The sequence below is a fragment of the Oryctolagus cuniculus genome, chromosome 2, assembly GCF_964237555.1.
Source record: "Oryctolagus cuniculus chromosome 2, mOryCun1.1, whole genome shotgun sequence".
Lineage (NCBI taxonomy): Eukaryota > Metazoa > Chordata > Mammalia > Lagomorpha > Leporidae > Oryctolagus > Oryctolagus cuniculus.
Genome location: NC_091433.1, coordinates 115,356,193 through 115,371,777, shown reverse-complemented (window position 1 = coordinate 115,371,777; position 15,585 = coordinate 115,356,193). Strand labels below are relative to the sequence as shown.

The following is a 15,585-nucleotide window of genomic DNA, read 5'->3' as shown; positions in this document are numbered from 1 at the left end:
AGACTGATTGCTAGACTAAGGTCTTTTTTTTTTTTTTTTTAAAGATTTATTTATTTGAAAGGCAGAGTTACAGAGAGGCAGCGGCAGAGAGAGAGAGAGGTCTTCCATCTGCTGGTTCACTCCTCAGATGGCTGCAATGCCCGGAACTGCGCCAACCCAAAGCCAGGAGCCAGAAACTTCTTCTGGGTCTCCCACGTGGGTTCAGGGGCCCACGCACTCGGGCCATCTTCCACTGCTCTCCCAGGCCATAGCAGAGAGCTGGTTCAGAAGTGGAGCAGCCGGGACTCGAGCTAGTGCCTTATGGGATGCCGGCACTGCAGGTGGTGGCTTTACCCGCTATGCCACCCTGCCGGCCCCTAGGACTAACGTCTTACATTCTGCTTTCACACTGACTGTAGATGTCACTAACTGATCACAGCATTCTTTTTTTTTTTTTTTTTTTTTTTTTAAATTTATTTATTTGAAAGGCAGAGTTACAGAGAGGCAGAGAGAGGGAGAGAGAGGTCTTCCATCTGCTGGTTCACTCTCCATATGGCCGCAATGGCCAGAGCTGTGCTGATTTGAAACCAGGAGCCAGGAGCTTCTTCCAGGTCTCCCATGTGGGTGCAGGGTCCCAAGGACTTGGGCCATCTTCCACTGCTTTCCCAGGCCATAGCAGAGAGCTGGATTGGAAGTGGAGTGGCTGAGACTCGAGCTAGCACCATATGGGATGCTGGCACTGCAGGCGGTGGCTTTACCGGCTACACCACAGTGCCAGCCCCATGATCACAGCATTTTTAAGCTGAGTGGGGATCTCCTGTGCTGGTTCTTATGTCCAAGAGATAGGGAAGGAAACAGCTTGTCAACCCTACTAGCAGAGCAGGTACTCAGGTGTCACTCATCCGATTGTCACAGGGAACCTCTAAGAAGCAGGCTGTGTTCTGCCCATGGGCAGTGACTCAGTGTGCCCTGCCTTCTGCAGAATGTGCCACACATGACTTGTGTTGCAGACAGTCTTCAACCAGGCTCCCAGAGTCTCCTTCAAGGAGTCTGGCTAAGGCACATGTACCTCTGTGTGTGTGTGTGTGTGTGTGTGTGAGAAAGAGAGAGAGAATAAGAATTTTATAGCAGCTCTAGAAAAAGCATAAATAAAGTCTGTATGTCCACAAACCAACTATATACAATTCCAACATTTTTGTGATATTTGTTTCAAATATTTCTTTCCCACAGTGGAACAGCCAGTGCGTGTGAAGCCCTGTGTATACTGGTCCCATCACTTTCTTTCCCTCCCCAGCATCGAATTAACCCCGTTCGTGAATGTGGTCTTTGTCTGAACCATTGAGCTTATTACTTTCATGGTACTTCTTGACTCTTCGCAGGAAAGACTCAAAGAATCTCGGAGATCAATGGCATAAGGGAATCCCCATTGAGGTCATCCCAATGGCTTACGTCCCAGTGAGCCGAGCAGTGACCCGGAAGTTTGGGGGCGAGGTTCAGCTTCGAATGGCTGTGCACAAGGCGGTAAGTGGCTGGGGTGGGGTGGGGGTGTGCAGAGGGCACTCCAGTCTGTGTTACCCTCCTCTCTGCTCCTGTTTGGTTCTCTGTGCATTGACCAGGCAGCCGGTTTTTTACTTATTTTTAACCGTTTGTTTATTTTTAGAGAGTTGGCTTTATTTGTTTCTGTAATCAATCACATGAAGATAAGACTATACCCAATATAGTGGACATCTCATGTATAGATGGGGGATGAATCTTTCTTTCTGTCTCTTGGAATATTACATTCTTTGGGTGATCTGACCTTTGTACTGGAAGCCCCTCCCCACTGCTTAATAGCTGCTGACCAGGGTTTGGGACAGACTTTAGGTTCCATGTGCAATTTTCTTTTTAAGAAAAGAAAAAAGATGATTTATTTGATAGTCAGAGTGATGGAGAGAAGAGGCAGGCAAAGAGAGACTGAGGTCTTCTTCTACTTCCATTCTCAAATGGCTGCAGTGGTGGGCTAGTCAGGGCCAAAGCCAGAAACCCGACACTCCATCTGGCTCTCCCACATGGGTAGTGGGGGCTCAAGCACTTGGGCCATCATCTGCTGTTTTCCCAGGCACGTTAGCAGGGAGCTGGATCAGAAGCAGAGCAGCCAGGACTTGAACCAGCACTCTGATATGGGTTACTGGTGTTGGTGTTGGAAGCAGAGGCTTACCCAGCTGTACCACAACACTGACCACATGCATCATCTTTTTTTTTCTCCTTGCTTCTCTCATCCTGTGTATAAATATGACAAGATGTAGAATTTTAGCAGTGGATCTGACTCCTTTATAGTAGTCTACTCCAGACACTTTAGTCCAAATGTTTCTCTTTGGCTTTTCAATGGGTTGGTTGCAAAAAGCTTTTTTTCTTTTACATGTAAACAAGCAAAAGAAATAATTCAACCTAACTATACTTATAGTCTACATAGCAATTTATATGCTAAATAAAAAGCTTATAAGATATAAAGAAGAAACAAAATGATCTGTGACTAAACCCTGGCACATTTTTCATTTAATGTGTTTGCTTTCCAGTGTTTTTATGACTTTAATGAAAAAAAAAAAAAAACCCTAGTCCTAACCACAGTGGGTTTTCCCAGGCTGTGACTGATGTTCTGTGGCTCGCTTTAGCTGAGGGCCAGAGCAGGTTGTGGGATTGTTTCTTATAGATGGTTTACTCCAGGCAAGAGCCTTAGCTCCCTGCCTTCATGGAGTTGTGTGTGTGTGTGTTTTCAATTTTTTAAAAAACATTATTTATTTGAAAGGTAGAGAGACTGACAGAGAGATCTCCCATCTACTGGTTTACTCCCCAAGAGCCCACAAAAGCTAGGGCTGAGCCAGGCTGAAGCCAGGAGCCAGAAACTCAGTGTAGGTCTCAAAAATACTTGGGAGGCGGAGAGCCATCACTTTCGCTGCCTCCCTGGGCGTGGATTAACAGGAAGCTGGAATCAGGCAGGATCCAGGCACTCTGATATGGCACATGGGTGTCCCAAGAGGTGTCTTAGCCACCTCTAATGCCTGCCCCCAGAGTTCTTACTCAGCTCCTACCGCTTCTCCTCTAGTCTGGAGGGGAGCCCTAGAATCCCTGCCCTTGACCATGGTGTCTGTCAACATTGGTGTTCCTAAACACTCCTTCTGCTTTTCTAGTATTCAGAGCTATTGGGGAGTTCTGGACTAACAGAAGTAAACCTACCCCTGCCTGTCCAACTTCAGAGCCTATTGCTTTCATGTTGGGCAGTGTTGGTAATCTGTTCTGTGGTGACTTTTCAGTATAGTGACAGCTAAGACTTACTGAGCCCTTACTGTGAGCCCTCATTGTGGTAAATGTATTATCTCCTAGGGTCCTGTGGTGACAGATAATGGGAATTTTATCCTGGACTGGAAGTTTGACCGTGCACACAAATGGAGTGAAGTGAACATCGCTATCAAGATGATCCCAGGTAACGTGAATAGCGTTTACTGGGCAGAGTCACCGTGCCCTTTGTCACTGTCCCTTCATTGGCCGCAGAAGGCATGATGGACGTGGGCTTTGAAGGACCTGGTTGGGAAGAAGAACTTGGTTTCTTTTCATGGTGTCCGGGCTTTCCAGCGTGGGTTCCTTTGTCTTCTCCCCAGGAATGACTGATGCATAACTAGCAGCTTGGTGCTTGTCTCTCGCATTCGTGGGGGTTGGGACAGTCCTGGAGCTGATGGAAAGTCAGAGGGCCACCATCTCTGGGCAGAGTCTTGCCTGCCAGGAGCTGACTGAACCTGCGTTGGTTTTTCTGGGCTGTCTTCTTAAGTAGTGGGGAAATTGACTCAGTGTACCTACAGCCATTGGATACGTGCCACGGGCAAGATCCTGTGCCACGGGCAAGATCCTGAGCTCCGTGCTACAGAGGAGGCTCCGAGCAGAAGAACATGGACGGAATCTGTGCTCAGTAAACCTGGGAAAGCTCTGTGTGGCTGTGTGGAGTCCTTGCCTACAGACAAGACGGAGTGGGCTAAATTCTGCTCGGGGAATTCCAAGAGCACACAGAGCTGCTTCTTTGGGGGAATGTGAGAAACTTTGGTGATGTGGAGGTTTCTGGTGTAGATGTAGGCCTGTGTCTTAGCACAGCGTCACCTAGACAGTGCTGAGTGTCTAAGAAAGTTTCACTTTATTCCCACGATGATGAGGCAGCTCTAGAGGAGGACACAGGCTGAGCAACGTTATGCAGTTTAACCAGCGGCTGCAGCACCCAGATGGGAGCCCTTTGTTGTCTGCCCTGGTCCCTGAGCTTTAATCTCTACTTGCTCAAGTGCCAGGCTAAGGAGAGGTTGTGTGACCCGAACGGTGAGAGCAGTGGGGGCCTCTCACGCAGCTTGTGCCTGGGAGTGGTGGGGTGGAGCAGGGGGGCTCAGGGTGAAGGCGGGTGGGCAGCGTAGAGATGGGTTTTGAAGCCTTAGCCTCAGTGACCAGAGGAGGAACTGAGGGCGCTCGTACGGGGGATTGGAAGGAGACGAGGCGTGGGAGGTATCAGTCCCTAGGAGTCTAACTGGGAGTTTTCCATGTCAGGGAATATTCTTGAGCCAGAACTGACTTAGGAGGCAGGCAGGCCAACTTAGTAGAAAAGGCCAACTTAGTGGCTCAGAGCAGCTGCCTGGGTTCGGATCCTCATCCTGCCACGCTCTAGCACTGTGAACTGAGCAGTTAGTGGACATTTTCTGTGCCTGAGATCCTCCTTGGTAGAAGGGGCTGATACAGGGCTGTTGGGAGGATTGATGTGTTGATTGAATGAACCCTGGGAAGAAAGGGCACCACGTCTTCAGCATTAGTTGGGTGTGTGGATTCTCAGTCATCCACGCTAGCTGGGAATGGAGATGGTGTGACTGTGTGCCATGCAATAAAGAGCCGATTCTTCCAACTCTGCTTTAGTTATCTTGTCTTCTGCTGACAATCTGCTACAAGGTTTTTGAGTCAGAAAGATGAGTTGAACTCTACTCATTCTCTTGCTTAATGCTGCCTTCAATGGAAGAATTAAAGAACCGAGAAGGCAGGAGGGAGAGAAGACACAGACACTGCTGTTAGTAAACTAGGGGAATTTGCCTACGATGATAATGCAGACAAATGCGGAGGCCCAGGTGGGAAATGGCTCATCCGTGTCGGTGCTGTTTTTCTCTAAGATAGGGTTCTTGCAGTGTCCACTAGGGGGCTCTGTTGCACCGCTTCAGACTTTTCTTGGCTTATGGAGCCATTGAGGTGTCCCTTGTGGGGGAGTTTTCCTCCTGTTTGTTTTCTGCCTAAGACGTAGAAGCTACATTTAGGAACCTGGAGTGAGGAAAATGTAAAAAGAGGTTAGCTGTTAAGTAAGATAATATGGTATCAGCAGGGCCAAAGCTGTTTTGGGTTCTTCCCTCCTTGTTCACCTTAGCATCCTCCAACCTTCCACTGTATTTTATCTGAGGTGGGAGAGGCATCAGTCTTTACCAGCAATTCTTTTTTAATTAATTAATTTATTTGAAAGAGTTACACAGAGAGGAGGGAGGGAGAGAGCACAATCTGTTGGTTCACTCCCCAGATGGCTGCAATGGCTGGGGCTGGGCCAGGCTGACGCCAGGAGCCAGGAACTTTTTCCAGGTCCCCCATGTGAGTGCAGGGGCCCAGGCATTTGGGCCATCCTCTGCTGCTTTCCCAGGCATATTATCAGGGAGCTGGATTGAAAGTAGAGCAGGGGCCAGTGCTGTGGCGTAGTGGGTAAAGCCACCACCTGCAGTGCCAGCATCCCATATGGGTGCCGGCTGAGTCCCAACTACTCCACTTTCAATCCAGCTCTCTGCTACGGCCTGGGAAAGCAGTAGAAGATGGCCCAAGTCCTTGGGCCCCTGCACCCACATGAGAGACCCAGAAGAAGCTAATGGCTCCTGGTTTCAGACCGGCCATTGTGGCCATCTGGGAAGTGAACCGGCAGAGGGAAGATCTCTCCCTCCCTCTCTCTCTGCCTCTGCCTATCTGCAGCTCTGCCTTTTAAATTAAAAAAAAGACAAACAAACAAACAAAACTTAAAAAAAAAAAAAAGAAAGAAAAAGAGGAGCAGATGGGACTTGAACCTATACTCATATGGGATGCTGGCACTGCATCCGGTGGCTTAACCTGCTACAACACAGTACCGGTCCCATCTCTGGTTTGTTTTTTTTTTTTTTTTTTTTTTTTAAGATTTATGCTTTTATTTGAAAGGCAGAGTTACAGAGAGAGAGAGAGAGAAAGAGAAATCTTCCATCTGCTGGTTCACTCCCCAAATGGCTGCAATGGCCAGAGCTGGGCAGATCTGAAGCTAGGAGCCAAGAATGTCTTCCAGGTCTCCCACATGGGTGCAGGGGCTCAAGCACTTGGGCCATCTTCTGCTGCTTTCCCAGGCACAGTAGTAGGGAGCTGGCTCAGACATGGAGTAGCCAGGACTGGAACTGGCACTGCAGGTGGCAGCTTAACCCACTACTACTGCGCCAGCCCCTCTGCACTTTCTTTACGGCCTTTTCTCCACATGATCTGACTTTCTTGAATCAGAACGGTTTGAGAAGGGTGGATGTCCAGTGGCTGCTTTGCTTATACTTGGGAGGCCCTGGTTGTGGAGGCACAGTTTGGTGCCAGGGACTTTTGTGTTTTGGTGGCTCACTGCTCCTTTTTATTTGTTTATGGTTGGCTAGTTTTTAAATTGTTTTGAAATTATGTAGTTCAAATGAGTAAATAGTGGCAAGTTTCCTTCCCCATTTCCCAACTAACTAGTTACCATATCTGGAGGCAGCCAATGTTAGAAAAAAGTCGTGTGGCCTTTCAAAAAATTTTATTTATTTAATTATGTGTATATGTACTTATGGATTTTCATAAGAAACAGGGGTGGGGTCAGGAAAGAGAGACAGAGGTCTTCCTTCTGCTGGTTCACTCCCCAAATTATTCACAAGAGCTGGGCTAGGCCAGGCAGAAGCCAGGACCTGGGAAGTTAGTCTGGATCTTCCAAATGGGTGACAGAGTGAAGTCCTTTAGCCATCACCAGGGTGTGCATGAAGGCAGCGGGGGTTAGAAGTGGAGCTACAGCCCGGGCACTCCACTAAGGGATGTTGGGGTTCCAGGTGCTGCTTCACCTGCAGTTCCATGGCACCCACCACTGCCTTTCCACAGTGACCGCATACTTTAATATGTGTTCTGTCCCTGCCTTTCTGTCTTGGGGATCATTACATGCTGGCTCACAGAAGAGCTTCCTCGTTCTTTCCTCTTTTAAAAATAACTCTGCTATTCATTTTATGGCTGTATAACAGAACACTTAACTGGATCCCATCCAGTGGACATTTATGTTTCCAGTGCTTTGCCGGAAGGGAATTACTGGATCAGAGGACAAGCAAGCATGTCTGATTTTGCTAGATGGTGCTAGCCTGCCTTCTGTGGGCTGTACTCATTGGTTCTACCACCAGCATATGCAGGTACCTGATTCCCAACAGATCGAGTTTACCAAATGTTTTTTCTCTTAATGTTATCTCATGAGTATGTGTGTAAACATACAAATATTGTTGGTAAAGATCATGCGTGGTTGTACAGCTGTCCCTTGACATCCCTTGAGGCTTGGTTCCAGGATTCTCTGTGGATACCACAATCCGAGGGTGTGCCAGTTCCTTACATAAAATGGGGTACATAACCTGTGCATATCCTCCCGTGTACCTTAAGTCATCTCTGGCTTACTTAGAATACCTAATGCAATATGAATGTGTAAATCATAAATTGCTGTTATGCTCTAGTGTTTAGGAAGTAATGACAAAAAGGTCTGTCCCTGTTCAATACGGATAGAATTTTATTTTTTCAAATATCTTTGAGCTGTGCTTGGTCGACTCAGTGAATATGAAATCCACAGATGCAGAGAGCTGACTGCGGTTAATTCTCATTGCTGAATAGTGTCCCATCGTCTGTGTGCGTGTGAGAGAGAAATATGTTTGTGTTCCTGATGGGCATTTGACTATTCTGTTTTCAGTTATTGGAAAAGTATGGCTGTGAACATCTTATAGATGTATTTTCATGGCCATATGTATGTCTGACAGTTGTATATCTAGAAGTAAAATTGCTGAGTAGTTAAGTATGAATTTGTTCAACTTTACAAGATGGGCTAATCAAACATTCTCCACAGTGTTCTTGCCAGTTTACCGTCCATCATCAGCATGTGAGAACATTTTTGCATCCTAGCCACGTTTCATCATTAAACTCATTTTTGTGTAGTGATAGTTTGTAGATATAATTTGTGACTAATGAATTTGAGCACCTGTTCAGTGTTTATTAGCTATTTGGTTAGGGTGTGTGTGTGTGTGTGTGTGTGTGTATTTACTTGAGAGAGAAATGTCTTGCATCAGCTGGCACAGTCCCCAAATGCCTGCAAATGGCTTGACAGGACCAGGCTGGAGCCAGGGGCCAGGAGCTCCATCCGGGTTTCCACGTGGGTGATGGAAATCCAAGTGCTTGGGCCATCTGCTGCTGCCTTCCAGGGTGCATTAGCAAGGAACTGGATTGGAAGTGGAACAGCTGATACTCAAACCAGTGCTCCGGTGTGGGATGCCAGCAATTGCAAGCGTAGTTTAGCCCACTGTGCCACCATCCCAGCCCCTTTTGTGAAACACCTGTTCAGATCTTTTGCCCATTTTTCCATTAGGTTGTGTGCTATTTTAATACTTTGTGGAGTTGTTTATATACTTTGATGTGGGTCCTTTGTTAGATATTCGCCTTGAAAATGTCTCTTTCCACTCTGAAGAAATCCTGCAAGGCCAGTAGTGAAGCTAAAAATAGCTAGGAGTGGGGGCTGCTGGGACTAGTCCTGGAGAGTCTGTCCAGAAGTCAGCCTGTCATCTGTGGTGTTGGAGACGTGGAGAAGTCCTTCCTAGAAGCGCTTGACTGGTTCAGGCAAAGGGAATGCGTCAGCAGAGGCCTCAAGGAGTGACAAAGCTTGGCCTTGGGTACGGAAGGAAAGCCAAGAGAAGGGGGGAGAAAGAGGTGACAAGAAGCTTCACAGACAATCAGAATCTTCATTGCTGTGTGGGAGAGGAAGCTTTGGCTGTCATTTGTCCAGTGCTGCCTGTGCCGGTTGCTTCTGGTGACCCCAGGACCCGATCCTCTTGCCTTGGGAAGCTGGCACTCACTGCTCCTTTCCGTGCTTTGTCCTTCAGGTGTGGTGGACACAGGCCTGTTCATCAACATGGCGGAGAGAGTCTACTTCGGGATGCAGGATGGCTCCGTGACCGTGCGGGAGAAGCCCTTCTGTTGACCCCACGAGGAGCAGATGTGTTCACCTTGGTCTCCAGCCCACAGCCAGGGTGGCTGTGCCTGTCCAGGAGCCTTTGCCTTAATGTATGGGGGGTGGGGGTGGGGTCTAAGCCCAGTCGTCTGCAGTATTGTTACTATGTGTCTTTTTAAACAGAGAAATTTAAAGATATATATATATATTTTTACTATGAAAAATATTCAGTTTTTTATAAAGTAGAACTTGATTTCATGTTTTATATGAAACATTTACCAAAAAATAAATAAATAAAAAAGAATAGGGCAAGAAGGGGGAGACTGTCTTTAAAACCTTTGACTTGAGCCTGCTGGGTTTGCTGAGAAATGAATATCAGAGCTTTTCTTGAAGCTGGTCACATGAAGGACCTGGCCAGCAGTGATCTCCTGATGCCTTACAGCATGCTTGGTTTACTTTTCTGCCACTCTCTTGTGTTTTTAGTTCGTCCTCATTGTAATCACGCACAATGCAGTTACTTCTGAAGATGAGGTTTACAAAGTCCGCTGAGTGGAACAGTGTGACGTGTGGTGACTTGGGATTGGAATGTAAACTCCCGGGGCAAATGCGGTGGCACCTTCGCTAAGATCAGGGCTTTGTTCAGACCCCTGTTGTTGGAAGCAGTTGGCCGGAAATACTTGCCAGTGCTGCCAGGGCACTGCTGTGAAATGTGAAATAGTTGTTTTTTTAAATCATTTTCTTTTTGTTGTTACTTATTTTTCTGTTGCTTTATTATTACTGGCATGGTTTGGCATCAGATGTCATCACCTCTTTATGTTCTTTGAAGGTTGGAATAAACAGTGTGGTGCCATTTTGACTCTGTCTTCTCTACAGAATTGGTTGGGAAATGGGGATCAGTATGGCTGATATTTGATAATGGGTGGAATTCACTGGAGAAATCTTGAGCCGAAGAATACTTCCTTTATTTCTGGGAGAGCTTGCTTCAGTTGCCTAAGGAAATGCTTGTTCCATAGACTTCTAACAGTTGAACAAAGTCAAAATTCTCAGTTTTATATGAATCAAAGCTTCGTTAGTTGTGAAAGCTGATAAGCCACAGAATAGGTAACCTGAAGTTCCTTTGTAGTGCCCCCACCCTGTGAGCTCAGACATCTGCCTGACAAGCAGTGAGCTGCCCAGAAAACAGTGTCACGGGCGCAGCTCGGCGATAGCTCTAGGGCCTCCCTCAGAGGAACCGTTCTGTTGCCAAAGGCTTTCTGCTGAGAGCATGGCTCCTCTGTGCTAACTTTGCACAATGCTTGCACAGTCATTCCCCCTGTTTTCCACCTGTTTTGAAGCTTGAACTGTTACTAAATTCCTGCTGAATCACGTTGCAGAATAAAAGTTAATCAGGACTGACTGAGCATCAGAGACTTCTTGTTCCTTGCCACATTCCTTGGTTTTTGCACTCCCAATGTGCTCTTCAAAATGTCTCATCCTGTGTTAGGAAACCTGCTGTTAGGAGTACATTGTTTTTCTTTCAGACTGCCTTTGGTAGGGCAATAATTTTTGCACAAAACAGGTATTAGCTCTTAGTTGAACACTTGGTAGAGCAAATTTTTTACATAATCCTTTAAAACTTTTGTGGCATGGATTTAATTCAGGGATGAAGATGAAGTTAAACTGGGTTTGTGAAAAACACCTGCATGCTTCATATCACATGTAAATTTTCTGCTGGTTTGTAACATTCACACCTGTGACTCAACAACAAGGTCTGAATCTTAATATGAGGTTTTTCTTCCCTTGAAAACAAACACCTGTGATACTCTAGGCACAAGCAAAACAGTTTGCTCCAGAGACAAAGTTTGCTTCAATAAAATAGTTATTCAATGTGATTCTGCTGGCAATAGGACAGAAAAAATAATTTGCTTGTACCTGAGATCAGTTTTGAGAGACTCAGGACAAGCAGTAAGTTTGGGGAAGCTGCCACACTTTTGGGAGGCACCTAGGAGAAAAATCACTTGGATTCAAATAAAATTAATCATTTTTGGCTTCGGCTAGTACTTCTTGTAAAGTTCTGACACTTACCAAGTTTCTGAGCTCCCATCATGGACCAATCCCTGGTGGGCACTAGGGAAACGGAAGGGTGGGACACACATGAGCCAGATACTGCCTGTTTCCCAGCTGCTTGCAGCCTGGTGGGCAGGTGGACAGGTGCGCCACGATGGAGGAGTGTGGGATGCTGGAGGGGTTGTCAGCACCAAGGGCGGGAGGGTGCCATCAGCAAGGAAAGTGGTTACTGTGACCCTGGTGGCAGTGTAGGCCATCACTACTGCCTACTGCTACCAAAGCACTTCTAACCGAAGTTAAACAATGGCCAGTTTGTGGTGGAGGCACAGGGCTGAAGAGTTAGTTGCAGACGTAGCCAGTTAATGAGCAAATGAGCTAGCCTCGGACCCCTGGTTTCCAGGTCGGGGGTTTTATAGACTCTGGGAGGATTCTCATGTTAACTATAAGAGGTGCCACGGATGTCACATTGTGACTTCTTGTGGGAAAATTCCAATGGATTCAGGCAAGTTTCAAAGAAAAGCTAATTTTAGAGGGATCCTTTCAAGAGGCTGACTTATTTCCAGAGAAGAGCTTTGCTTTAATGTAGTGTTTTTAATGTGCTGTTTCAGTAGCGTCCACCTTTTTGTCTGAAGGTGGTGAGGAGGGGTAACGAAGATCATATCTGAGTGCTGTGTACCAGGCACTGTTCTGGGCCTTTGCCCGTTGTCCCACGCAGCTTTACCTAGCGTCCTCTCGGTTTGCAGGGTTCAGAGAACCAGGCTCGGTTTAAAGTAACTCATCACACACTGGGAAGCAGGCTAGCCTTCTCTGACTCCAGGCCTCCTACCTGCTTCAAGATCAACGTCACACTTAGAATAGTTTGTGTTGCCTAATGTGTCCATCACTTGTAACTTGAGTCACAAGTCATTTGTTAAAGAACTGAGGCCGGGTTGTTCTCTGGAACACAGGGAGGCAGCCTGTCGGGTGTCCCCCGCCTGACAAAAAACCTCCCTTAAAAAAAAAAACAAAGAATTGAGGCTTGTGAATGGTGTGCATCTGTTTGTACAGGCCCATGGCTAATATAATTCTATATTCTGAAGGCCGTTCTTTAATGGGAGAAGAAATAGAACAGTGCGCACGACCTTGGGTGGGCCATGGGAGAGCATCTGTCACTCTGGAGTGAAGCCTGACAAACATCGCTGTTTCTCCTGTCCCATGTGGTTGTCTGCTTTTCCTCCTTTTCTCCCTGCGACAGAGGCACAATGACAACCATAGGCCTCATTAACCTGGAAAGGGATGGTTATGGGTAAGGAGTGTTGGTTCCTTTGTATCCAGAAAGCGTTCAGGAGCACGCACATGCTTGAACAGAGTTGGGTTTATTGGCCCATTGAGTGAGAGAATTCACCTGCTGTGCGTAGTGGCTGGTGTCTCAAGGGTGTCACCTTCCTTGGGCTCAAGGAACTGGATGTTGTCGGAAAGCTAGATTGTTCTGTGACTGAGTGTCTTAAATTTTTTTTAAGATTTATTTTTTATTTAATTGAAAGGCAGAGTTATAGAGAGAGGAGGAGGAGAGAGAGAGAGAACGAGCAAGCACGCTTCCATCCACTGGTTCACTCCCCAAATGCCTACAATGGATCTGTCTGGACCAGGCTGAAGCTAGGAGCCTAGTGCTTCCAGGTCTCCCATGTGAGTGCAGGGGCCCAAGCACTTGGGCCGTCTTCCACTGCTTTCCCAGGCTTATTAACAGGGAGCTGGATCAGAAGTGGAGCAGCTGGGTCTCCAACCAGCACCCATATGGGATGCCAATGACACAGGCAGGGGCTTAACCCACTACGCCACAACACCAGCCCTGTCTTGATAATTCTTAGCTAGAAGGTAAGAAGATGGAAGAAGGCTGGAGCTGGCAATGATAAAGCAGCAGCAGGTGCTCCCTAGCCAGGATGGATGTTTGGTCACTTCTGTGACTTGGACAGTGTTCAGGTTTTGTCCGTGTTGAGATGATTCGGTTGTAGCCTTGTTTTCGTCTTCATCCACCGTGGACTCAGATGGCTTTGTCTGATGTCGATGTTCTGTGAAATGGTGTGGGTGGGTGCTGGGCCTGACTGGTAGAGCCAGGCCAGTCCCTGGCTGTCGGGCAGGATCTCTCTTTCTCGGGATCCAGAGGTCCTGGGCATCCCATAATCAGCCCTTCAAGCTCCCCTTGTTTTAATTGTATGTAGCACTCACTGTGCTGGGCAGTGGGGTGGAGGAGTTGGGCTGCAGATACCCTGTGGTGTGGCTCCAGCCCTGAACTCATTGGCACCATGACAGTCACTTCTTGTGACTTCTCAGATGCCTGACTGCTCACTTCCTGTCACACCTAGCAGCTGATGCAGACAGATTTAGGATTGCATCAGCCTTCACTCTCCACTAACCCAGCAATCAGATGGTGTTTTTGACAGAGGTTCAGTGCCTTTGTGTTTTTAGTAACTGGGTTGTGTTGCAGGGCAGCAAAACACTCCAATATAGTCTAGCATTCAAATGTGCCCCAGGCAGCCTCAGAAGGTAAACATCTAGTGGGTCTTTGGGGGGGGGGGGGTGTGATAGTTCCTGAGGGCAGTGAGGTAGAGGCAGAGTTCAGAGGGAAGAAAAGGTCTTCCCTGGCAAGGCAACTCCAGCGTTGTGTGCAGGCGCATGGTGCAGGCCGATGGTCAGAATAAATCCGGTGTTGAAACCTGATTCTGCTATCACCGACGACCACCTCTGCTCAGCAGCAAGGTGGGAGAGGAGGAGCTCTGTCCCAGAGAACTGAAGTCTCAGCCCCATGGAATAAGACCCCTGCCCGTCCCACGGATGACAGCACTCCATTTTGATGGTGTTTCAGAGTTTCAGATCAGAGAGTTGTGCTCACCTTCATCTTACTTCATTAGCTGTCCTCAGCGGAAGGCAAGCCCCGGCTGCAGTCACTGATGGCTTCAGAAGCCTCAGCCCCTGTTCCTCTGTGCCAAGGGTGCTTCTCCTGTCCTTTGTGAACCTTTGAGAAGCACTCACAAAGCGAGAGCCCGCAGCTGTTGGCACCAGCTCAAATACGGTCAAGAACAGCACTCCTTAGAGGAGTGTGAGCCTTATGTGTGATTTTACATGTTCTAGTCACCACACTCAGAAGGTAAAAAGAAACAAGTAAACTTAACTCCAGATAGCTAAAATACTGCTATTTTAACACACAATCAGTATTTTACATTTTTTGGCATTTTCTTGAGAATGCTGTGTGTATTTCACTTGAGATGTCTCGTTGGACCAGCCCCATTCAAGGGCTCAACAGCAACCTGGTGAGTGACTGCAGTACTGGAGGTCACAGAACCAGAATTCAAGGCCAATCCTGGCATGGCCCTTGTTCTGGCTTATTTAAAGCTCCTCTGATTTCTTGGAGTAAGCCTGGGGGTTCTCCTGTGGTCTTAAGGTGTCTTCACAGGTGGGCGCCGCCCACAGCAGCCCACAACTACAGAGGTGGCTGCGGCTTGCTCGCTCCCCGGAAGCTGCCCCTTCCCTGGGGTCATGATGGGCAGTAAGATGGTGTCTGCCAGCCGGGTCGTTCAGGTAGTCAAACCACATACCCCATTAATAAGGTTCCCTGCCAGAAGAGACGATCCTAAACCCAATGTGTCTGAAGTTTGAGATCAGCTGGACTGCCGTGTCACTCTTCTGCAGTTGCACAGCAGGCTAAGGAAGTAGACCACCGGATTTGCTGATGGATCAGGGGCCACCGGACACTGCCGAAATCATTAAATCATTGCCTCAGAAGTACAGAAGGAAACCTGTACCTCAAGAAGAAATGGAATTTGTCCAACGTGGAGGTCCCGAGTAACCGCTGCTCGTCATCAGACAGAAGAATTGTCTTTATAATAAAGGACTCCCCAAATGACAAGTGAAAAAGTGTATATTAAATAGCTGTAATAAACATTCTGTAAAAATAATGAAATATAGAGGGGCTGGCGCCATGGCTCACTTGGCTAATCCTCCGCCTGTGGCGCCGGCATCCCATATGGGCGCCAGGTTCTAGTCCTGGTTGCTCCTCTTTCAGTATATCTCTCTACTGTGGCCCGGGAGGGCAGTGGAGGATGGCCCAAGTGCTTGGGCCCTGCACCAGCATGGGAGACCAGGAAAAGCACCTGGCTCCTGGCTTCGGATCAGTGCAGTGCCAGCCATGTCGGCCATTTGGGGAGTGAACCAACGGAAGGAAGACCTTTCTCTCTGTCTCTCTCTCACTGTGTATAACTCACTCTCTCTCTTTCTCTCTCACTGTCTAACTGCATGGCAAAAAAAAAAAAAAAAAAAAAAAGACATATAGAAAGTTTAGA

The 15,585-nt window shown here is 47.5% G+C and overlaps 1 protein-coding gene and 1 pseudogene across 1 annotated transcript in view; both read left to right on the top strand.

Moving 5' to 3' along the window:
• RPIA (ribose 5-phosphate isomerase A) overlaps nt 1-10,073 on the top strand; it is a 30,511-nt gene extending 20,438 nt beyond the window's left edge. The window contains exons 7-9 of the mRNA XM_002709617.5: nt 1,359-1,500; nt 3,340-3,439; nt 9,156-10,073. Of these exons, the coding sequence (XP_002709663.1) occupies nt 1,359-1,500; nt 3,340-3,439; nt 9,156-9,253 (340 nt within the window). The 3' untranslated portion in view covers nt 9,254-10,073. The remainder of the gene's footprint in view (nt 1-1,358; nt 1,501-3,339; nt 3,440-9,155) is intronic.
• A 4,520-nt stretch (nt 10,074-14,593) lies between these two features.
• LOC138848705 (alpha-ketoglutarate dehydrogenase component 4 pseudogene) lies at nt 14,594-15,092 on the top strand (annotated as a pseudogene).
• The last annotated feature ends 493 nt before the right edge of the window (nt 15,093-15,585 follow it).